This window comes from Sceloporus occidentalis, unplaced genomic scaffold (assembly GCF_023333645.1).
Source record: "Sceloporus occidentalis isolate IW3139 unplaced genomic scaffold, rSceOcc1.0.p SCAF_164, whole genome shotgun sequence".
Taxonomy (NCBI): Eukaryota; Metazoa; Chordata; class Lepidosauria; order Squamata; family Phrynosomatidae; genus Sceloporus; species Sceloporus occidentalis.
This window is the reverse complement of record NW_028317144.1, coordinates 1,732,954-1,758,594: the sequence shown is the minus strand read 5'-3', so window position 1 is coordinate 1,758,594 and position 25,641 is coordinate 1,732,954. Positions and strand designations below refer to the sequence as shown.

At 39.6% G+C, this 25,641-nt stretch overlaps 1 protein-coding gene across 1 annotated transcript; it reads left to right on the top strand.

Moving 5' to 3' along the window:
• The first annotated feature begins 4,244 nt into the window (after window positions 1-4,244).
• On the top strand, window positions 4,245-25,122 carry ESD (esterase D). Its single transcript, XM_089501120.1, has 8 exons — window positions 4,245-4,312; window positions 8,451-8,539; window positions 10,332-10,430; window positions 18,752-18,876; window positions 19,459-19,578; window positions 22,674-22,772; window positions 23,349-23,516; window positions 25,042-25,122. The coding sequence occupies exons 1-8, from the start codon at window positions 4,245-4,247 to the stop codon at window positions 25,120-25,122; spliced, it is 849 nt and encodes a 282-aa protein (XP_089357246.1).
• The last annotated feature ends 519 nt before the right edge of the window (window positions 25,123-25,641 follow it).

Sequence of the window (25,641 nt, the reverse complement as noted above, 5' to 3'; positions counted from 1 at the left end):
TTCTAACAGTATGACTTAAAGTGGTCCTATGGAGTAGTACTCCAATCGGGGCCATAGGAAGGATGAGACGAGAGAGGCACTCGCCTCGGGCGCAGCTGCAAGGGCTGGTCTCTGGCTGGGCCATTCCAAAATGTTAATCTTGTTCTGGTGAAGCCATGCTTTTGTGGATTTGGATGTGTGCTTTGGGTCGTTGTCGTGCTGAAAGGTGAACTTCAGCTTCCTAACAGACGCCGGAAGGTTTTGTGACAAAATTGTCTGGTATTTGGAACTGTTCATAATTCCCTCCACCCCTGACTAAGGCCCTGGTTCCAGCTGAAGAAAAACAGCCCCAAAGCATGATGCTGCCACCACCATGCTTCACTGTGGGTATGGTGTTCTTTGGGTGATGTGCAGTGTTGTTGTTTTTTTGGGGGGTTTTTTTAATAACATTTTTTATTCGGATTCTTAGACAAGAGAATGAAAATACATACATCTAGTGTCCGCAGTCAAAAAAGGAAAATGATCCCATAAAATGCTGCAGAATAAGTACAGAGGAATCCATAATAAGATACAATGATACAGAAAGAAACAAGGAAAGATACATTGGATCCATATCGACAAATAAAAGTGAGTGAGCCTGCAGGCTGGTGCGGTATGTTGTCACTAAATCAGTACAGAGTGAAAAATGATGAATCCGAATTAAATCTTTTTTCAGTTTTTCAAAACTATGGGGGTAGGGTGGCAAGACGGAAGCCTTTTCTTACAAAGAAAAACATCCAAGCCCGGCTGAAGTTTGCAAAAACAGACATCAAGCCCCCAAAAGCACGTGGGAAAATGTGTTATGGCCTGATCAAATCAAGGTTGAACATTTTGAGCCAAACATACCTTTTGAATTATGGCCAAAAAGTTCAACCTTGATTTGATCAGGCCATAACACATTTTCCCACGTGCTTTTGGGGCTTGATGTCTGTTTTTGCAAACTTCAGCCGGGCTTGGATGTTTTTCTTTGTAAGAAAAGGCTTCCGTCTTGCCACCCTACCCCCATAGCCTATTCATATGAAGAATAAGGGAGATTGTTGTCACATGTAGCACACAGCCAGTACTTGACAGAAATTCCTGCAGTTTCTTTAATGTTGCAGAAGGCCTCTTGTAAGCCTCCCTGACCAGTTTTCTTTTCGTCTTTTCATCAATTTTGGAGGGACGTCCAGTTCTTGGTAATGTCTCTGTTGTTCCATGGTATATTAAATGCTTTGGAAATTATTTTGTACCCTTCTCCTGACTGATATCTTTCAACAATGAGATCCCTCTGATGCTTTGCAAGCTCTCTGCAGACCATGGCTTTTGCTCTGAGATGCAACTAACTAAATGTCAGGTAAATACTACTAGAACAGCTGAACTTTATTTGTGATTAATCAGAGTCACTTTAAATGATGGCAGGTGTGTAATGACTTCTATTTAACATTAGTTAATTCTGAACACAGCCACACCCCCAGTTATAAGAGGGTGTGCACACTTATGCAACCAGGGTTATTGTGAGTTATTGCAGCATTGTTCCGCGTGTAATTTTCGTTCCAGCTTTGCAGGACAATGATACACATGTAGAAAACAAGAAAGAGACACCTCTACAAACTGGTGAATACTAAAGATTATAAAAATTATTATAAATACCCTACAGGTCCTGCTGCTGCCCGAGAATAACACTCCTCATAAGTGTTAACAGGAACGATAAATGGAATACTTTTGCAATGCACTGTATAATGTGCATAAAAAGTCAGAGAGCTGACCCAGGATTTGGTTGTAAAGCAAAAATCTATTTATTTTAACATAGAGCTGTTGTAAAGAAGAGTCGTTCTTGGCCTGGACCCTCCCTGTGGTGGCACATTAGCCTACTGAGCACAGAGAGGTGCCTACAGGGTTCAATCCCAGGAAACATAGAAACCTAGAAGATACACCTGCTAGCTACCCCTCTAAAACTAAATTGCCCTCTACATTGGCAAGTCCTAAATGTGCAAATGCAAGTCAGTTTGTGAACTTGGTGGTATCATCCACGCTATTATAACAAGCCGGGCTATATTATGCTAAGTATGTGGGTTGTGTAGACTAGGCAGAGTTTTGGGGCAAAGGGTGTCGGGAAAGCGTCTATGTATTTTTCTTCAAATGTTGGCAACTATGAATTTGTTACGTATGCAAGTTTTGCAGAGCTATAAAACAGCCAAAATTTCTAGCAGCCATAATGGCTAGAGCAGGCTCCAGCATAGTGTCCCGGCTGGCAGAAAGAGCAATGGATTCTCTAGCATAGCGTTCCAGGAATGATTCTGGATTTTAACCAGTCCCATCTAGGAAGTATTTGGAAATATGAGAAAGTTTATTCAGATACTTGTCATACTAGATGGGAGAAAAGCTAATGAAAGAAATATATTTTATGGCATACAGAAAGGTATAGGAACAGAATTCAAATTCTCCCACGCCACATATTAGAAACCAGCCATCACACAACTAATACCATTGATGACATGTGCATTATTTAGTCCGGAGTGTCCCTTTACTTGATGCTGAAATACAGACTGGCTGCACATCATTGGCGTATTTACAGGGGTCGTAGCTGTGACTGTCTCCTCATACCGGTTCAAAGTTGTTTAAAAACTATTTTGAACCAGCACGGCGAGACAGAAACATATTAGAAACCGAGGCTGCTCGCACACTGTGCATGAGCAGCCAGAGACAAAGCTGGTAAGGTAAGCGGGGGCCGGAGGTGGGACATATGTATACGTCTTTATATATATAGATGTGAGCATGGACGTGTACTTGTGTGTGTATGAGAGCATGTATGTGTACTTGTGTGTGTGTGTGTGTGAGAGCATGTATGTGTAATTGTGTGTGTGAGAGCATGGATGTGTAATTGTGTGTGTGAAAGCATGGATGTGTAATTGTGTGTGTGAGAGCATGGATGTGTAATTGTGTGTGTGAGAGCATGGATGTGTAATTGTGTGTGTGAAAGCATGGATGTGTAATTGTGTGTGTGTTTGTGAGCATGGATGTGCAAGTGGGATAAGATGAAGTGTGTGTTAGTGAGTATGAGTAATTACGCCGATTACATCAATTAATCCTTTCATTCAGCCGTTCCACCTTAGTGCTACGAATACTCGTCACCGGCTACAACGCACTCTGTTGTTATTCGTCCTCCCTGCCTGCAGGTGTCGGCGTCGAATCCCGTTAACGCTCTGAAGAACTGTCCCTCCTCCGGGTGGTAACTTTACTGTCTTCGGAGCTGTCATCTCGGAGTGTTTTGGCGGAGGTGAGGCTTGTAAGGCGGGCTAGAGGCTCCAATATTGTGTAGAACTTACAGCACGTGTCCGACTAGCGTGTGCTATGCAGCTCCATACACCGCGTTATGTAAATATATTAATACCCGGTACTGCTTCCTATACGAGAGCTCACCGCAGGCGTGTACAGCGCCAAAGTGTGCGTGTTCCGTGGGGGGTTCAGCAGTATCCGCTTCATTGCTAAACATAGTTGCACATTCAGACCCGGTGATTGACAACCTCCTAATGCCTCCTTAACAGTTTATAGTATGAACGGACGGATACTCCGCACCTTAATATATAGTTTGGTTAGATGTGTCACGCGTTTAGTGAATAAACACCCCCCATAGAAACAAAGAGGATCACCTTTATAGAATGTAATTGGGGGTCTATTCACTACAGGGAGGTTTTAACACTCTCACCGTGCTATTCATTATAAAGGTTCACTCCCCCCCCCCCCCCATTTCCCTACATAAAAGGGAACTGACTCCAGCACTGGAAATTGTCACTTGTGTTCCAGCTTTAGATCTGCTGCAAACATAGCTGGGGTGTTATATGTGCTTTCCTTCATTTTCCATGTTTCCTTAGTGAACAATTGGAGTCGAAGTAGGAAAATATAATATTTTTGCGGAAAACGACCTTTATTGTTTTATCTGATGTGTGTGACCGCCTAACGCTAATTCAGTTTCTCTGTAAAGTTGTAACAGATGTCATAAGATAAACCGCCTGGTTAGAACATGTGGTGTGGCATCTCCCACATACAGCATGGTAGATTCTGCGTTGGCGCATGGAGGGGGTAGCGGGCTGCAGGGGTTTAACAAGCGAAGTGATGTCTTCACCTTTCTCAATACTATGTGATGAATATCAAAGTACTACTAAAATACTTTACCATTCATTCTTTATGGTGGGGCTAAAGGAGACAATAAAAACTTTCCTTTTCACCTTTTTAACACAGATTTGAAAATGTCCTTGAAACAAATTTCCAGCAACAAGTGCTTTGAGGGGTACCAGAAGGTGTATGAACATGACAGGTGAGCAAGTGCTATACTTGTGGCTATACTGTTAACGGTAGTACCACCTCCTGCTCTTTACTGCATGGGCAATTATGTCACATAATGATTAATGAATTTACTCTGTCATGCTCTCTCAGACTCACTCAATTTCACACTCTCTCAAGCTATGTCTTTGTCTGCGTCTCCCTGTGTCTTCTTTCTTCTGCAGAATAGCACAGGAGAGGAACATTTGCCCTTCGTAGAAAAAGAGAGGTGCAGAAATGATTTTCTTTCTCCACAAATCTCTCCCGAAAAAACATGCCTTAGGGTGGCACATTGCCACCCCTTTTCATAGAGCCACCTGGGTCACATGGACAGGCTGGCTTTGCCTAGGAACTAAATGGCCGGTTCAAAGCTGACTGTTAAGTTAAAACATTTATGTATTTCGGAGTCCTTTTCCATATGTTATGTATATGTATTTTTTTATTTGTTACAAAATGTTTTTTTTTTCCTTTTGAAAACTTGCATGGATATTCTGAGAGAGATAGCTAAATTGCTGAAAATACTGTTGTCCTGTAAAACACTTGTTTTGCTTGAAGGATTAAAATGCATGTAGCTGTTTAATTACCGTATTTGCCGTATCCGATTATAAGACGACCCCCCAAAATCTGAATATTAATTTATGAAAAAAAAAGAAAAAGCCTGAATATAAGATGACCCTATAGGAAAAAAGTTTTACCAGAAAATGTTAATTCATGTAAACTATGTGAACAATTGTTTGTTAATAAAAGCTATGATTGAGAAAAATATTTTGTTTTTATTTCCTTTTTTTTCAACCTGCCCCCCCCCCCCGTTTTCCACATCTGCCCCCAGGCTTGCCACTCTGCCCCAGAAATGCCTTATACCCCCTAAATGCTACTGTGCCCCATGATATGCCTTTTAACCCTCTAAATGCCACTGTGCCCCATGACATGCCTTTTAACCCTCTATATGCCACTGTGCCCCATGATATGCCTTTTGACCCCCTATGTGCCACTCTGCCTCCAGAATTGCCTTATACCCCTATATGCCACTCTGGCATTTAGGGGGTTAAAAGGCATATTATGGGGCAGAGTGGTATATAGGGAGGTATAAGGCATTTCAGGAGGCAGGGTGGCGTATAGAGGGTTAAAAGGCATTTCTGGAGGCAGAGTGGCATTAAGGGGGTTAAAAGGCATTTCACAGAGCACTCTGCCTCCAGAACTGCCTTATGCCCCTCATTTAACACGCCCTCCCCTCCCTCCTCCAAACTTACCGGTGCTTCTGAGTCCCGGTGCTTAGACCAGGCAGCGCGTAGAGCTCTACACGCTGCCCGGACAAAGCACCCAGGACTCAGAAGCACCGGTAAGTTGGTGGGGGGCCATAACACAGGAAGATCAAGGTCCCCTGCATCTGAGTCCCTGGTGCTTAGTCCGGGCAGCGTGTAGAGTTCTACGCGACTCGTGTAGAGCTCTACACGCTGCCCGGACGAAGCACCGGTAAGTGGGGGGGCATAACACAGCATCGCTGCGGGGGATCTGGATCTTAGTCTCATAGTCAGACCTATTTGAGGACGACCCCGATTATAAGACGAGGGGTATTTTTCAGAGCATTTGCTCTGGAAAAAACCTCATCTTATAATCGAGCAAATACGGTATTTGGACACTCTTCTGGATGAAATGTAACATCCAACTTGGCTTGAAACCGGAAACCTCCAGTGTATTTAGGCGTACAGCAGGTGCAATTTGCCATCAAGCGCAACTTAATCACAGGGTTGTTATGGGGTTTTACTTTCACTATACGTATTCCAATATTCTTATAAACGTAGTTACTGTAAATACATTTAATCGAGTGAAATGTAAACATCTCTGCAAGTGTTTGACGGGGTTTGTAGCAAACCCTTGTTTGATCGACATAATTATGAATAAACCAGTAAGACAAGTTAGTGAGATCAGTTTCCCGTTACACACACTCCCCATTTACCAGAAGCATAATTCATGGTTTTTCCCCATGAAGACGGCATCGTTAATGTAATTGCATAAAGTGGCGTAGTATACTTTGGTCCTTGCCTGTACTTTTTGTTGTGTCTGTGTTCCAGTGTGCCTAGTTGTGGTGCAATTTATTTGTCCTTTCTTTCCGTTTAGCGGTAATTTATTGTTCCATTACTTTGCAATCAAACATAATCAAGCAGAGCATTCACAGAGACATGCTCCTCGGACAAAACAATGTCTATTAGCAGCATACGTTTTTATAGTTTAGAGCTGTTTACAGCTGCTATTTGCCCTAGAACTGTTTCTTAGTTGAAATAACCGGAGCCGTTTACAACTAAAAGGATAATGTTTGCCTTGTTCAGGATTAATAATTGATCATATAAACACTCGCTACACAGAACTCGTACATTGCTTTCAATGCTCGCCTGTCGTACCTTGAATTTAAAGTGGTTCTGTCAGTGTTCACATTGTTCGGTAGACTAAACAAACCAACCTAATACGGTTTTTAGATGACATTAAGCAATATATGTATTAGGAACTCATAGAATTTGTATGCTACAGCAGTAGCTACTTATCCTGTTCTCAGGAACTGGCTGTCTTTCTAGACAGGTATGGCGAGGAGAAGGGAGATTACCTTTGAGATTGGATTAGCCATGCCATATTATGCCTTCAATCTCGGCAACCACTTTTATAAACTTTGAAACTAAATATCTCCCAAAAACGCTAAAATGGAAAACAAAGTGAAACATACAAGTAGTTTTAATAAACAAAAATAGTCATGCTACAAACTGTGTAGGTGACAATTCGTCTTTAAATCAGTGCGTATAAGGGACAGAAGCTCAAGTTTCTTTTGCTTGTTAGATTGACTTGGTGCTGAGAAAGCAGCTTCAGTTGGGGTTAAGTCTTTCTTGTTGCAAGAGCAGTTGAGTGGAGGTCTCTGTGGGAAGGACATAATGCAATATCTCCTGTAAATACTATGGTCCACTTTTATATAATCCCTGGGGTACCATCCATCATGGGGAGTCGCTCTTTCCTTTGGCAGTGCTGTATAATATTTATTAATTTAATAACCAGTAGGTAATGTTAGATTTTACTGCTTCCATATGTGGGGGGGGGGGGGGGGGGGTGAACCAATTTCTCCAGAAATTGAAACTGTTGCTGCTGTCCTTATGTCAATATTTGCTACATTGATAAATAGTTGATTTTGGTTTAACGTTGCATATTAATGCAAATCTTTGGAAGTATGCTGTTTTTTGTTTTAAATATACGAAGCAGCATTTTAGAATGCATTGTTAAATTGTTAACACCTGCTTTCTTATGTTTCTGTTTACAGTTCATTATTCTGCTAGTGAAATCATTGATTTGGGCAGTCATTTTTTTGTGTATACTGCATCAAGTCACTGATGAAAGATGAAACAAATGTGCGTATTTTAGCAAGTATTGTATATATAAAAAAAGTTAGTGAAAAGCTTTGCTTACTTGGGGAAAATAAGTAATCCCCCCCCCTGCATGCTTTAGTATGTGATTCTATTTGGAACTGCGTAATTTCATATTATGTCTTCAAAAACTTCAGGAGCTGAAAATGTGTTAGATTTATGAAGAACCATTATTTCAGCAACACTCAGCATGCCAATTATAAATGCACATGCTGAGGCTCACATTTTTACGCTATACCATTTTGGTTGGAATTGGAATTTTTTTCCCTTTCTTTTAGCTTTTATAGTAAGTGACAGAAAATCCTTTTGTGTGAAATCCGAGCTTTTATCTTTTATACCTGTTCAATGAACCTGTTGCTATGTGCGCGCACACATTATTTTTATTAATCTGAAATGCTATTATATACCATATTTTATTAGCTAATTATAATTTTTTAAAGCTTATTTAATTTTCTCAAGTGCGGAGTTACTAACTATTGTTACAATACACAGTTGGGTCATTCTCATTCTATAATTTGTCATCGCCTAAACTTAACAAAGAAAACATGTAAAACAATTTCCTGAAATGTATGTTTTTCTGTGTACAGATTGTTAAAATAAACTAATCATAGTTGGGTTCACTACACGTGTATTTATATTTACTTTTTCTTTTTTTTACATTTCTCGCGACTTTGTTCATGACTTGTTTTATAAATTTACATACTATTCTTTTTTTTTTTTTTCTTTCTATAGCACGGAACTGAAATGTAAAATGAGATTTGCCATCTATTTGCCCCCCAAAGCTGAAAGTGCAAAGTGTCCAGTTGTATATTGGCTTTCAGGTTTGTACACATTTTGCATCTTAAATTGCCTGTTCTTATGCAGATATATACAATAAATCAAGACTAATCATATCAGAAAATCCCTAAGCTTCTGAAGTTTATATTCGGTGTTAAGGAACAATATTATTAGCAACCATCAGTGACCTGCTTATAACATATGGATGACTATCCATATATAACAGTTTGGGGGGGGGTGTCGCAATAATTAATAGATAGTATTGTGGGCCAGTAGAAGTCTGTCCTCTTAACAGTCTAGAATACCTTTTTGTGTGCATTGAATGCTGAATTTACTTACTGTAACGAGTCATGCTGACACTTTGTAGGGCTTTCAGAACATCTCTTGGGGATAAAGGCATGGTTGTATAAAGGGCTGATGGTTGTTCAGGAGTTAAAATAAATTGGATTTTCATGTGCAAATTGAGAATTGACATATTACATGCTAAGAATCTTATACTTTATCATTGGGCAAAACGAAACCATAACATTTTATACTATATTCATTAAAGCATGATCCTGGGTGAGTTTGTAAGACATTTCAGCTCACTGATGTAGCTATGCATGCTAAAGAGTAATCCCCAGTGACTTTCCCTGCAAGAAGGGCTAAACTGGTCCTGAATGATGCTAGATCAGTGAGGCTTCTTGATAGTAGTATAACTGTGCATCATGGCGTTCTAAGACTGCCCTTTTGCAGTGATTCACCTTACCCCCCCCCAAAAAAAAAGAATTATAGTTTAGTGACTTCATCTCTGTTTGTGCCTTTTCGTACTGTGGCATTTTAATATTTGGTTCTTTGTTAGGCAAAGATTGTTCTAAATTCTGTTAGGAAATTGTTTACCCGTCATTCTAGCAGGTAAAGTAAAGTACACATTGGGACAGAAAACATGATGTGGCATTATAAAATTCTGCATGAAATGCCAACCAATAATGAGAGAGATCACTCCACAGAGGATGAATATCTTTCTGTATTGTGGCAGGATACAATGGGCTGCTGCTTATCAGACAGCATGTCTTCCCCAGATTAGGCCCTCTGACAGATCACTTGTTACAGTAACCTTTCTCATCTATCAGTTATCCAGCAGCCTCAGGCTCCAATGACTCAAGCAACTCCAGATTGGAAAATGATTCTATAGATAAACACCTGTACTCCTAAAACATCTCCCCAGCCTGTCAACTGTTAAACGTGAAAGAATACCATAAGAATTTTCACTAATTTTGTCATTTGGCCACGTGGCTGTTAATTCCTACAGCGCTAACATACGCTGGAGTGCTGTACCCAGTAGCAAACGTTCAAAGGCTCTGCTTTTTACAGTTGAGCTCTGGGACAAGAAGGGTAATCCAGCCTTGCAGGTAATGTTACAGACCATATAAATCATGCCAAGCTGTAGGGGTAAATATTAATACAACCACCACTGGAGAAACACACCCCAGAGTGACATGAAGAAGGCAAAGCGTGTATTAATGCAAAAAGTGTGAGCACAGAAAAGGTTCGGGCAGTGTAGTCATATCTGCAGGCATACTAATGAGTACACATTTACATTCATCGTATTGTGTCTTCAGGGATAGAAAAGTAAAGCACAAATATCGCCTCAGGTTTGGGAAGCTGAAATGCAGGAGCATCTGAATCATTCACAACTGTAGCTAATGGTTTCTTGGGTAGGTAGTGTGTTTGAGTCGTGTAACTGTTTTAAAGTAACATGTTTTTGCTTTTCTTACTATGTCCTTATGAGGTAACTGTCTTAATTCTAGCATGATTGCATAGTTGTCCTCATATAGGTTTTGTCTTCATGTCCAGGTTTAACATGTACAGAACAAAATTTTATTACGAAAGCAGCATTTCATCAAGCTGCAGCGGAACATGGACTCATAGTTGTGGCTCCTGATACCAGTCCACGTAAGTTCTGCATTTTCTTTTAAAGTATTGTTTTGTAGAATTTTTACAATTATTTCTGTATTTTTTCAAGCACTGTTTTGGCAAAGTAATGCTGTCTCTAATGCTAGCAAGAAACGTATGTTGTCATCTTAATCCAGCCATTTTAGCCAAAGGGCTCCTTTTACAGCAGTAGGTATGGCTAGGGTAGATAACCAAAATACCGTCTGGTTTATTCTTATCATGCACAGCCTATTTAACATGAAACATCTATATTCTTGTGACTCCTAGTTTCGAAAACCTAATGCTTAAGGTATTGCATTGTTTACAGTTGACTTAAGAGACTTGCTGTTGCAGTAGTCAAAGTAATTATAAAGCAGATATGGAAAGTGTCAGGCATACAGTGCATTTCAAAAGTATTCACCCCTCTTTGACTATTTTGTTGCATTACAACCTGGGATTAAAAAAATATATATATATTTCCATTTAATCTAATGGACATACTCAAAATAGTCCAAGGTGAAGTGAAATAAAGATAATAAAGTCTTTTAAAATAATTCTTTAAAACGGAAAAGTGGTCCGTGCATATGTATTCACTCCCTAAATAAGATCCGTTGCAACCAGTTACATAATTAGTTATAATATACACTTGTTCTGAAAGGCCCCCAGAGTCTGCAACACCACCAAGCAAGTGGCACCATGAAGACCAAGTATCTCTCCAAATAGGCCAGGGACAAAATTATGGAAATGTACAGATCAGGGTTGGGTTATAAAAAAAAAATATATATATATGAAACTTTGAATATCCCACAGAGAACCTTAAATCCTTTATTAAGAAATGGAAATAATATGGCACCACAACAAACCCCAAGAGAGGGCCATCCAAAACTCGCTGACCGGGCAAGGAGGCTATTAATCAGAGAGGCAACAAAGAAACCAAAGATAACTCTAACGGGGCTGCAAAGCTCCACAGAGATTGGAGTATCTGTCCATAGGACTCCTTTAAGCGCACACTCCATAGAGCTGGCCTTTATGGAAGAGTGGCCAGAAAAAAGCCAATGCTTAACCCCTTAACGACCTTTGCCGGTTCAGGACCGTCATGGAAAAACGGTCACTTAATGACCTTTGACGGTCCTGAACCGTCAAAAAATTTAATAAGCTTAGAAAGTGATCAACGATCACTTTCTTCGCTTAAACGCTGTTACTGTAATGCCTTCGATGTCGAGGCATTCAGCAAGGCCGAGATCGGCATCAGGGGCCACGTCTGGCCCCTCCCCGGGCCGTCAACAGCCGCCATACATTGTACATCAACGATCGCCTCCTAAACTTAAATGGTGTTGCTGGAATGCCTCGATCAGGAGGCATCCAGCGACACCAAACACTTACCTCTGGATGGGCTGTGACCGCTCCGGAGAGCGGTCACAGCCGCAGCTGCCGGTGATCTTCGCCATTAGCAAGATGGCGGCGGCCCGGGAAAAAAAACAATAAAGATGAAAGAGTTCTCTAGAAGGTCTCCAGACCCTCTAGAGAACTCTGGCTCTACTTGCAGGTTTAATACAGGTACTGCATTCAACCATGCAAGTCAATGGAGCCCAGCTTTCTAATCACAATGTGATTAGTAAAATATAAAAAAAATAAAAAATAAAAAAAAAATGTGCTAACATTTAAAAATAATTATGCAGTGATGTCACTAGATGAACCATCCAGTACCAGCAAAATGTGTAAAAAAAAATATTAAAAAAAGTATTAATAAAATAAAATAAAAAAATAAAGTTTATTTTGAGAAAATTGCTAAAATTTCTCAAAAATCTCAACAAAGAGTTAAAATAAAAGCACTTCAAATACCCAAGGGGTGTCTAATATAAAAAAAAAATGGCTGATGGGGTAAATTGGAGTGGCCGAGCTAGGGCATAGGTACAGACTGACCAAAATGGAGAAAAAAAGCGCACTTACCAAATGTGGCATTTTAAATCTCAAACAACACGACAAACCCATGCATGTCGGGTATCACTGCACTCAGGAGATGTTCCTGAACACACATTGGGGTGTTGTTTGACAGTGACATATACCAGAACCTGTATATCTATAACTAAAGTACAATTTGTGTGAAAAAAAAAATAAAAAAAAAATTACTATTACAAAGTGTAGTTGTATAATTGGTGCATGGAAAGGGTTAAAATAACAGCATTTGGAATACCCTGGGGTGTCTAGTTTTCAAAAATATATGGTTTGACGGGGTTAAATTGAGTTAACCGGCTTCAAAGATACGCCAAAGAGGAGATGGAGGCAGAATGACCAAATGACCACCTGAATTACGCATGCCCCAAAAGTAGCCTTTTACCAGCCAAACAATTTGACAAACCCATGCATGTGGGGTATCGCTGTACTCAGGAGATGTTCCTGAACACACATTGGGGTGTTGTTTGACAGTGACATATACCAGAACCTGTATATCTATAACTAAAGTACAATTTGTGTGAAAAAAATTACTATTACAAAGTTTGACAAAGTGTGGTTGTATAACTGTTGCTTGGAAAGGGTTAAAATAACAGCATTTGAAATACCCTGGGGTGTCTAGTTTTCAAAAATATATGGTTTGAATGGGTTAAATTGAGTTAACCGGCTTCAAAGATGTTCCAAAGAAGAGATGGAGGCAGACTGACCAGATTTGTTAAAAAAAGGTTTGGAAATCATAAAACGCTGCTTGTACTTATTGCCCTATAACTTACAAAAAACAGCAAAAAAAACATAAAAACATTGGGTATTTCTAAACTCAGGACAAGTAGTAGAATCTATTTAGCTAGTTTTTTTACTTGCTTTTTTTTTTTTAGGTGAGTAAAAGATTTTTCAAATAAAAGTCATAATATGTTTTTTTTTCCAATTTTTCACCATGTTTTTTTTATTTTTTTTTATAGTAAATACGATGATACGATCAAAATAATGGTATCTGAAGAAAGCCCATCTTGTCCTGAAAAAAACAATATATAACTTATGTGGGTACACTAAATGGGTGAGGAGAAAATTACAGCTGAACACAAGCACCACAAAAGTATTAAAACAGCCTCGGTCCCACAGGGTACAAAAAGAAAAAACGAGCCTGGTCCTTAAGGGGTTAACCCCTTAAGGACCAGGCTGTGTTTTACCTTTTGTACCATTGGGACCGAGGCTGATGTTGACGCCCCGGGGAGGGGCCAGACATGGCCCATCATGCCGATCTCGGTGTTGCTGAATGCCTCGACATCGAGGCATTACAGCAACACCGTTTAAGCTTAGAAAGTGATCGTTGATCACTTTCTAAGCTTGTTTAACCCCTTGATGACAATTGCCGGTCCGGGCACGTCACGGAAATTCATGTCGATAACGACAAATGACGTGCCAGGACCGGCACGTCATTAAACGGGTGCAGAAAGCGATCTATTTTCGCTTTCTGCACCGAAACGGCGTTGCTGTAATGCCTCGACCTCGAGGCATTCAGCAACGCCATTATCGGCACAAAGGGGCCATCTCTGGCCCCTCCCCGGGGCGTCAACATCCGCCATACTTTGTATGGCGGCGGACGCCTGTTTTAAAAGCGTTTAGGAGGCGATCAACGATCGCCTCCTAAACTTAAATGGTGTCGCTGGAATGCCTCGATCAGGAGGCATCCAGCGACACCAAACACTTACCTTTGGATGGGCTGTGACCGCTCCGGAGAGCGGTCACAGCCGCAGCTGCCGGTGATCTTCGCCATCTGCAAGATGGCGGCGGTCCGGGAAAATTCAATAAAGAAACAATAAAGTCTAAAAAGTTCGCTAGACGGTCTCCAGACCCTCTAGAGAACTCTGGCTCCACTTGCAGGTTGAATATAGGTACTGCATTCAACCATGCAAGTCAATGGAGCTCAGCTTTCTAATCACAGTGTGATTAGAAAAAATAAATTAAAAATAAAATAAAATTAATAATAATTAGAAAAAAAATAGTAAAAAAACAGTAAAATGTAAAAATAATTTCCCACTGATGTCGCTATCAGGGGAACCTTCAAGTTGAAAAAAAATGTTAAAAAAATAAAAAAAAAAGGCAAAAAAAAAAATATATATATAAAAAATATATTTTTGTGAGCAAGTCCTAAAATTAGCATATTAGCTTAAAACAATTCTCGCATGGAAAGAGTTAAAATACTGGCATATTAAATGCCCATGGGGTGTCTACTTTTAAAAAATGTATGATTTGATGGGGTAAATTGAATTGGCCGGGTTCAACAAGGTCCCAATTAACACGGGGGGAAGGATGGCCACACATCTAATTTCCAATTAGAAAAATGCACACGTACCAAATGTGGCCTTTTAGTTCCCCCCAAAAATGACAAACCCATGCATGTGGGGTATCACTGTACTCAGGAGATGTTGCTGAACACATATTGGGGTGTCGTGTGACAGCGGCATATACCAGGAGCTGTAAATTCATACATAAAGTAGGTGTGTGTGGGAAAAATACACACACAAAAATACTACTGCAAACTTTAAAAAAATGCTGGTGGTAAAATGTGTGCATGCAAAGAGTTAAAATACCAGCATTTAAAATACCCTGGGGTGTCTAGTTTTCAAAAATATATGGTTTTGTTGGGCATACTGAAATGGCCCGGCTCAAAGATGTACCAAATAGGGCACGGGCAGTGGATCCCCAAATGCCAAAGTTCAACATTGAAAAATGTGCATGCCCCAAATGTGGCTCTTTTGCCCCCGAACAGCCAGGCAAAATCATTCATGTGGGGTATCACTGCGCTCAGGAGATGTTGCTGAACACATATTGGGGTGTTTTGTGATAGTGACATATACGAGAACTTTTTAATTCATACCTGAAGTAAAATGTGTGTGACAAAACAAATGGAAAAAAATGACTATCACAAAGTTTGACAAAGACTGGTGGTAGATATGGTGCATGGAAAGAGTTAAAATACTAGCATTTGAAATACCCTGGGGTGTCTAGTTTTCAAAAATATATAGCTTTATTGGGCACACTGAAATGGCCCGGCTCAAAGATGTACCAAATAGGGCATGGGCAGTGGATCCCCAAATGCCAAAGTGCAACATTGAAAAATGTGCATGCCGCAAATGTGGCCCTTTTGCCCCCAAACAGCCAGGCAAAATCATTCATGTGAGGTATCGCTGTACTCAGGAGATGTTGCTAAACACATATTGGGGTGTTTTTTGATAGTGACATATACCAGAACCTGTTTATTTATACCTAAAGTAAAATGTGTGTGAAAATGCAAAAAAATTACTACCATAAAGTTTGACAAAGGCTGATGGTAGAATAAGTGCTTGGAAAGGGTTAAAATACCAGCATTTGGAATACCCTGGGCTGTCTAGTTTTCAAAAATATATGACTTGATGGGGTAAATTGCATTGGCCGGCTTCAAAGATACCCGAAATGGCACATGGGGGGAAGAATTACCAGATTTGGAAAAAATGGCTTTGAAATAGCAAAACGGTACCTGTACTTATTGCTCCATAACGTGCAGAAAAAAGCAAAAAAACATAAAAACATTGGGTATTTCTAAACTCAGGACAAATAGTACCGTATTTGCTCGATTATAAGACGACCCTGATTATAAGACGACCCCCCAAAATCTGAATATTAACTTAGGAAAAAAGAAAAAGCCTGAATATAAGACGACCCTAAAGGAAAAAAGTTTTACCAGTAAATGTTAATTCATGTAAACTATTTTTTTTAATAAAAGCTATGATTGAGAAAAATATTTTTTTTGTTTTTATTTCTTGTATTTTCCAGCCTGTCCCCCAGTTACGCACATCTGCCCCCAGGCTTGCCACACCAATATGGCACTGTGGCCCATGATATGCCTTTTAACCCTCTATATGCCACTGTGCCCCATGGTATGCCTTTTGACCCCCTATATGCCACTCTGCCTCCAGAAATGCCTTATACCCCTATATCCCATTCTGGCATTTAGGGGGTTAAAATGCATATTATGGGGCAGAGTGGCATATAGGGAGGTATAAGGCATTTCAGGAGGCAGAGTGGCATTAAGGGAGTTAAAAGGCATTGTATAGAGCACTCTGCCTCCAGAAATGCCTTATACCCCTATATGCCACTCTGGCATTTAGGGGGTTAAAAGGCATATTATGGGGCAGAGTGGCATATAGGGAGGTATAAGGCATTTCAGGAGGCAGAGTGCTCTATTAAATGCCCCCTTAACGCCACTCCAGAAATGCCCTATGCCCCCATTTAACTAACACACACACACACACACTCTCTCCCCCCCTCCCCTCCCCTCTCCTCTCTCCTCTCTCCCCTCTCTCCCCTCTCAGCCCTCTCTTACCGGTGCTTCCAGCCGGGGCAGCGGGTTGACGTCGCCTTCTGCTGCAGCCGGAAGGAGGTGGAGTTGGCAGCGGGGGTTTGTATGCGTCCGTCGCGTATACTTTCCCCGGCTGTCAGAGATCAGAGATCTCTGACAGTCGGGGAAGGTCTACGCGACGGACGCAGACAAACCCCCGCTGCCAACTCCACCTCCTTCCGGCTGCAGCGGACGTTGTCTACGCGGATCGCGTAGACGTCAACCCGCTGCCCCGGCAATACAGCAGGAAGCACCGGTAAGTGTGTATGATGGGGGGGGGGGGGTGAGACAGGAGGATCCAGGTCCCCTGCAGCGGTGCGGGGGATCTGGATCTTAGTCTCCTAATCAGACTCTATTTGAGGTCTGATTAGAAGACGACCCCGATTAGAAGACGAGGGGTATTTTTCAGAGCATTTGCTCTGAAAAAAACCTCGTCTTATAATCGAGCAAATACGGTAGAATCTATTTAGCAGGTTTTTTTATTACCTTTTATAGATGAGTAAAAGATTTTTCAACTAAAAGTTAGAAACAGTCATTTTTTTCTAAATTTTTCACCATATTTTATACTTTTTTTAATAGTAAATAATACGATACAATCAAAACAATGTCATCTAAAGAAAGCCCTTCTTGTCCTGAAAAAAACAATATCTAATGTGTGTGGGTTCAGTAAACGGGAAAGAAGAAAATTACAGCTAAACACAAGCAGCGCAGAAATGTTAAAACGGCCATTGTCACGAAGGGTACAAAAAGTAAAATCAGCCTTTGTCACGAAGGGGTTAAGTCTGATGAACCGGCAATGGACGTTAAGGGGTTAAAGAAGAAAAAAAGAAAGCAAACACGTTTACTATTTTCCAAAAGCCATGTGGGAGACTCCCCAAACATGTAGGAGAAGGTACACTGGTCAGATGAGACTAAAATTGAGCCATCAAGGAAAACGCAAACCCAACACCTCTCATCACCCTGACAACACCATCGCCAGGGACTGAGAAACTGGTCATGATTGAAGGAATGATGGATGGCGTTAAATACAGGGAAATTCTTGAGGGACAGAGGTTCACCTTCTAGCAGGACAATGACCCACTAAAGCGACGCTCCAGTGGTTTAAGGGGAAACATTTATTTATGAACACCAAAAAATAGTTACCTGCACACTATCCCAAATCCCTATGCTTATTTAGACAAATGGAGGTTTTTAGTTTCACTCCAATGGCCATTAAAATGGAAGCTCGCCTGCCACGTCACGGCAAACCTCTTAGGCGAGTCCAACACTGAACAATTCACCTTGCTGCTTTGAGCTAAAGGTAAAAATCTCTAATGAGACAGAAAGGGGTATTCTCTGAACCCCTGCACACTTATTAACCCTTAATAGGAGTCACATGGGGTGGGCGGCAGCAATGGTGGCAGCTGTGAAATACAAAATTGAAATACAACCACACAGAAGAAAGCCCTGCGCTCAAACTCCCATCACTCTTGGGCAGCAGCAATGGCTATAGTATTCATCAGCCCAAAAAACATAGAACAATCACCAAACATTTATTTATGGCCTAGTGAAAGTCCAGAACTCAATCCTAGAGAATCTGTGGTGTGACTTAAAGATTGCTGTATACCAGCGGAAACCATCAAACTTGCTGGAGCTGGAGGAGATTTACCTTAAAGAATGGGCAATAATCCCAGTGGCTAGATGTGCCAAGCTTATAGAGATATAGCCCCAGCTGTAATTGCTGCAAAAGGTGGCTCTACACTAAGTATTGTCTTTGAGGGGGTGAATAGTTATGCACGCTCAAGTTTTCAGGTTTTTTTTTCTTGTCGTCTTTCTTGTTTGAAGATGTATAATATTTTTTAGTATGGAACAAAGTGGTAGACGTGTTGTGTAAATCAAATGATAGGAACCCCCAACAAATTCATGTTAATTCCAGGTTGTAATGCAACAATATAGGAAAAATGCCAAGGGGGTGAATACTTTCGCAAGACACTGTACAGCAGGTAAAAATGAATGGTTTCTTTATGTTTAGGTGGATGCAATATTGAAGGAGAGGAGGAGAGCTGGGATTTTGGCACAGGAGCTGGCTTCTATGTCAACGCCACAGAAGATCCTTGGAAGACTAACTATCGAATGTACTCCTATGTAGTAGAAGAGGTAAAATGCCTGAAGATGACCGATAAAGATGACAGATTCAGTATCATAATATCGCAGTTATCTAACTATATGTATAATTGAACTAAAACTGTGGACAAATTCCCCTTTTTATACCTGTTTTATGACCTGGCAGTTATCACAGGGGCTGCAGATAAAATGTGTATTATGAGGTAAGAAACTAAAAGCTGGACAGTAAAACCTATTGAGACTGCCTGTGGATAGCTATTATTATTGTTAAAACAAACAAAAAAAAACCCCAGAACCTGAATTTATTGTTGGTTTATTGAGAAGTCGGGTAAAGCTACAAACATGAATATTGTCTGTCAACCTTAATGCAGGAATCCTTACAATCTCTGTCATTTTACAGCTTTTCTGTTACCTTGGGACTAAAATATCTTTGTATAAAGCTCTACATTGTTTATATGTTATGTAGTCATCAGGTATATAATTCTATTTTTCCTTTTGGTGCCTTTGGTTATTTGTGGTATGTATGTATATTATAATAGGAGGCTAGAGAAATAGAAGAAGTGCTGTTAACCTAACGGGGCAAAATAGCGACTGATTTTTCTTAATGTGTTTCAGCTTCCCCATCTCATAAATGGAAATTTCCCAACAGACCCTGATAGAATTTCTATTTTTGGACACTCCATGGGAGGACATGGTGCTCTAATTTGTGCACTTAAGAACCCTGGGAAATATAAGGTAATATATCTTCTTTGTGACATAACACTTTCCTAGTGTGAATATGTAGGGTGGAAAAGCCCATTACCCTAAAGCTTTTATTCCCAATAAGTGTTTGCATTGTCTATATAGAGCTGAATACTCACTAGAGACTGCACATTGGATACATTTATTATTTACTGGTTTCAGCAGAAAGGTATATGTTCTGTTTAAGATTGTTGGACATATTTTGTATTGTAGCTGTGAAAGCCATGTGGTGAACAGCTGTACCGTACTGATCACTTGTTCATTTATTTATTACACAGTTCTGTTATCTGTACCTGTACATATTGTGTGATAAGTGTAATAAGCAATTAAGGCTTCTATGTTCTCAAAGGAAGACTCTCTATTTTTATTCAGGTCTCTTGATGGTCATGTTACATTCTATGTTTTTTTTTTTATTTCAGTAATTAAGATGGCAATAGTGGTATAGAAAACACAATATGATTAATTAAATTAGTTAACCATGATCTCATCTAGCATTGCAATAGCTTAGTACAAATTGTACAAGGTTGGTTGTTGCTATATATAAATCACATTTTTACACCCACAGTTTCATTTCAAGAATGTACATTTTCTTGTAGAAAATAGCTTTTTCCTTACTGACAGCCTGTTTTATATATACATGTGTTTGAGTGTGACCCATGTGCCAGCCCAAGCCTCAAGCAGTGAGCCAGCAACCTATCTCATGCTGACAAGTCCCATTAAGGATGAGACGGCTGCCTTCTGCACCTGTCCCGGGCTTTGTTTAAAGGCTGTCTAGCCCAGCAGACATTAGCTCTATGGGATCCATGCAAAAAGTGGATAAAGAGGCAAATAAGGTGATCATTGTTGACCTGATTTTTATATACCTACCCAGAATCCCTTGCATTATAGGATTTCTGTGGGAAAGTCTTCAGGCTTGCCTGGTGGAAGGAAGTTAGCAATGCATCTGTTATTTTGTAATATTATGCAGTTTTAAGTGGAGGGCATTTTCATCACCACTTTTGTCCCCACAATAATGTATTTTGTGTATAGCCGTTCAAACGTTTGGGGTCTCTTAGCTGTTTTCATTACATTACATTACATTTATTTATAAAGCGCCGGCAGATTCCGCAGCGCTGTTACAGTCAGAAGAACAATTTAGAAACACATACAATAACAAACTGGTGCAATGGAGAAGAGGGCCCTGCTCTTGCGAGCTTAGTCGGTGGTTGAAGAGGAAGTGAGACAATAGGAGAGGACGGCTTGGATGGGGATGAGTTGATCTGGTTCCGATGATGTGTTGTAGCTGCTTTCTGCAGTGGTACCTGTTATGTCGTTTCCCTACAGTGTAACTCTTAAATATCCACTAATGAAGAGTCCACGTGGGGAGAGGCCACAGCAGCTACATTTCCAAACAAGCTTGCTTCCAGGTGAGGCCTAGGAATTTATAGGGCTGCCTCACAAGTGGTCAGATAAGGTGATTGCATACAGGAGGCGGATGTTTCACACCTTGGCTAACAAATGCAATTAAGCTACACGATAGGGCACCAAATTTAACCCTTTGAGAGCAGCAGGGTATGGAGACAGGGAGGATACAGACATACCGGGTGGGAAAAGGGGTTACAGCAGGAGATGAGGGGTTCAAATGAAATATGTGATATTCATACCTGTAAGAGAAGGAGATATGGCAGACATTAGTGATTGCCAGAGGAGTAGTTGGATGAAAAGCATGAAGACCAGGGATGGATGTCTGGATAGTTCACTTATGATGAGGCCACTTGGGGAGAGGCCACAGCAGCTACATTTCCAAGCACGCTATGGTAAACAAATAGCTGTACTGACATAAATTCAAAAGTTTTCTAATTCAATTAAACTTTTTAACTTAAACTTGGATTGCACAGCAGAGACATGGTGGATCCATAATTTCCCTAAGTGTGAAAGTGTCTTAAATTATTCACACAGATGTTGTGCAGCTTATGTAAATGTTGGGACATAGTTTATTTAAAGTTGTTTTCTGGTAAGTAGGTGGTATTTTGGAATCATTGAAGCAAAAAAACAGGCTGGCACATGAGGAGAAGCAAAGGCAGATTGTGGGTGCTATTCTTGTATAATATTTTACTGCATATGTCTTCGGTGTATTAAAACATAGTTTTGCTTTAAAGTTACACCTATTAAGCAGAGCACACAATTTGAATTAAAAATGTTTTAATAATATTATTGGTTCTTTATTGCTTAAGATATTTTTAAAGCAAATCCCAGTAGCTCCATGGGTTTCTTAGTCAATGATTTGTTAATTTTACCAGCTGCCTGATGAGTCTCGGTATCAATCACGAAAATCCCATCACAAATGTTTATAGTTTCCAAACTGAGATTTTCTTTTTCTCCAAAGATAACAAGCTTGTTAACATTAAGCATGTTCTTTTTTTAATAAACTATGCTACAGAGGTGAAAACTAAGACATCAGGCCATTGACAAATGAGAGGAAACACATGACTTTATTTTTCATAACCAGTCATTTAAACCATGGTTTAAATACATTTGATTTTTTTAAAATAACATCTTATATTCTATATGTAAATTACCGTACTCTAATTGTAGTTTGGGATTTTGACAGTACTACATAATGACACAATAATGATATTAAATATGTGCCTTTCCCCATTATGCCAGGTGCCATTGACAATGAAACATTTCCCTTTACTAATTGTATAACCCATCTTTGTTGTGTCTCCAGTCATATAATATGTCCTATTAATTCTACCCCGCACCATTTGTGCCAGTATAGAAAAAGCAAATTATACAGAAGCTACCCTTGTGGATCCCCAACTGTAACAATGTCAGGGAGAGTTTGACGTCTAACATCTGTGTGCTCCCTGTCCTTCAAGCTTGCCCTTCAGTTCTCTGCCCATAGAAATCATAATCACAAAACCAACACTGTGTTTTTAAAGGCGGACCTCATTTATTCCAATTAATTTTTCCAGTTTTTAAAACAGTATCACAATGGTATTTCTCCAATGCTGCCGTAATTACCGTAACTAGACGACATAAATTAAAGGTGTTAATAATGGCTGCATGTTGATTTCAATGCCTGCTTTCTTTATATTTCATAATAGACTGTTTCAGCATTTGCACCCATCTGTAATCCAATGCAATGCCCATGGGGTCAGAAAGCATTTGGTGGATACTTGGGATCTGAAACCAGTAAATGGGAGGTGAGTTTATAATAAAGTGTTCCTTAAAAGTTTTTTTGAATTATTTTACATGTTAACTGTGGTTTGAACCTTTGGATGAAAATATTTGTTTTCATTACTTTTACATTCTGTAAACTTGCATTAGAAATTCTCTTATAAATTTTACATCCCAGCAGTACTTACTGTCGGATTAAGGATCAGGACTATCAGACACCCAACCTGCAAATAGCCGGTGAAATCTGGTGTAACTAGGCAAGATACATCCTTTTAATGTGTATTTGCATTAAAATAACAGAATGGCATTGCCATATATAACCTGCAGAGATTCTGCGATCGCCTTATCAGAATCTGTTAGCACAAGTGGGCTGTCATCAATCTCAATATTTGCCCCATCCAGCTTTGGTTCTACAGAACACTGTTTTTGCATCATTTACATCATTGGTTGGACCATTCTTTAAAAATATTTAAGAACACATTGTAAATCTCTGTGTCTCAAACTCACTAGCTTGAGAAAAAATAAATATGGATTCCTAGACTAAAAAAAGTGTTTGATTGGAAATACAACCGCATTTCCTCTTATTTATTATTTTCCTGAAGGCATATGATGCTACTCAGCTCGTGAAGACTTACTCGGGTTCACAACTGGATATATTAATTGATCAGGGAAAAGATGACCAATTCCTTGCCGCAGGGCAGCTTTTGCCAGACAACTTTATTGCAGCCTGCACCGAACGTAAGATCCCAGTGGTGTTCAGACTGCAAGAGGTAAGTAGTGGGAAAAAAAATACATGTAATTACTTTCAAACTGCCGCAAATGTACGAGTAAACTATTTGTCCTTGTGGTTTATACCCTTGACAAATCACAGACAATAGCTGTTAATAAGCTTTGGGCCTTGGTTCTGGACCTGGTTTCCTAGAGTAAGTGAAAATCATCTCCTTAATGTTATTCTAGGGCATTGCTCTCCCTAAGGTAGCCTTATGAGCTACTGGTAACTCCGACTACTGCTGAGCAGCTCTTGAGTAATTTGGAGTCTGGAGCAGAGCATGGTGTGTGTTTGTATTCTAACAAACACAACGAACATATAGGATATCCGTCATTGAGTATAATTTTATGCCTTGCTGCTTAAGAGATTTTTGGCAGGATGACAACTCCTGTTGCCAATGTTCACCATTTGGTCAGTAGGGCTTGGTGGAGACCCAAAATCTTAGAAATAGTTGTGAAGCCTTTTCCACACTAATGCATAACTGATTTCTGGAAGTGTTAAACATGTTTTAAACATGGGATTTGTTGTGTTTACTAGCACATGTAATAAATGTTAACCGTGGTGTCATTCGTGCTCTGACTCCTTCTACAACCCACAAACATTTCACAACACTGTATATCCGTAAATTAAATTTTCCAAAATATTTTCGTACTAGCTCTCGAAATTGTTAATTTATTATGATCGTGGCTCTGGTAGCCACCGGTTAAATGCCTAAAATCTCACTTTAGAGATCAAGTTGAGAAATAAGAATACGCTTTAATCACATCGGTTTGACACACCTTAAATTGCATAGCGTTTTCTGTGACTTCTCATTGTCATCTAGTCTATACATGCAAATCGTAGGTATTGTGGATTTATGTGCATTATACTAAAATACAGTTTCTATGCTTCAAATCCGTGTGATATTGGATTTTGCATTAGTGGATTTATGGAACAATATCTCGAATCCATATGTATGGATGCTATACAAAAGTATACACTTTTCTCAATTAATTGAAGTCCAGATGTAGTCGAGTGACAGAATGTGAAGTTTACATTTGTAGAATCGGCACAATCAGAAACGTGGCTTGGGGAAAAGGGATTTCTGTTGACATCTTAATTAAAAACATTATGTACTGGAACGTTCAGTTTATTTTTCTTAAATAAAGCATTGATTTAAAACCTAAATGTTTATTATTATTATTTCTTCCAGTAATACGTTTTCGATCAACAAAGGAGAGCACATTCAGTAATAATGAACAAATATGAAATACAAATGCAGTACAAGCATTCTTAATGCGTCATAAAACATTTCAGTTTGCTATTTTCTTGTATAATTACGTTCATCTGGCTCTATGACGCTGGTATCCTTACATAGAATTTGTTGTTTGAATCGGACATTGTCCTGGTTATATTGGTCTAAATAGGGATTTAGAGGAGAGGAAATGTATTTACTTACAATTGGTTCTTCAGTTATTTTTTAAAGGCATGTGTGCTATGCTTATGATAACATGCATTTTTAATATTCTCCCTCTTTTTTTTTCCAGGGATATGATCACAGCTACTTTTTCATTACCACATTTATAAATGACCACATGAAGCACCATGCAAAATACCTGCATGCATAGAATTATCAATGAGGAGTTATTTACTCTGTAACCTGATCAGCGTAAGAAGCATCACTTTTAAGTAGTATGATAAAACTATATTTGTAATTTGCCCATCGGTCATTCAATAAAATTTGTGATTCAAATCTAAACTGTGTGTTTTTTTTAAAGTAGCATAAAAAAAATTTGGATATGAAAGGCGAGATCCAATTTGTTTGGGTGACAATTGCATGTTTATATATACACTGTGAATGTGCATGTGCTGCTAAGTGTGCCCACACCACCATTGTCAGAGCTCTTGCTGCTTTCTGAGCAGCCTGACACAGTGGGCTTTGACGTTCCAGAAATCCCATCCCGAAATAAGATTGCTCACGGGTTTTTATTTTTTTATAGTTTAAAGTCGGATGTATTAATTTGCTGACCCACTCCCTGGGCCCTCCTTCCCATTACGTGCCATTATCATGGCGCCATAATAAAACATTACATTATGGAGGGAGGATAAATATTTCATTATTTTTGCCCTTATCTCATTATGGAGAA

Coding starts and splice junctions, on each gene's coding strand:
- ESD (XM_089501120.1), top strand. CDS start 4,245: ATGTCCTTGAAACAAATTTCCAGCAACAAGTGCTTTGAGGGGTACCAG. Junction 18,877..19,458: donor ACTCCTATGTAGTAGAAGAG/GTAAAATGCCTG, acceptor AATGTGTTTCAG/CTTCCCCATCTCATAAATGG. Junction 19,579..22,673: donor AGAACCCTGGGAAATATAAG/GTAATATATCTT, acceptor ATTTCATAATAG/ACTGTTTCAGCATTTGCACC.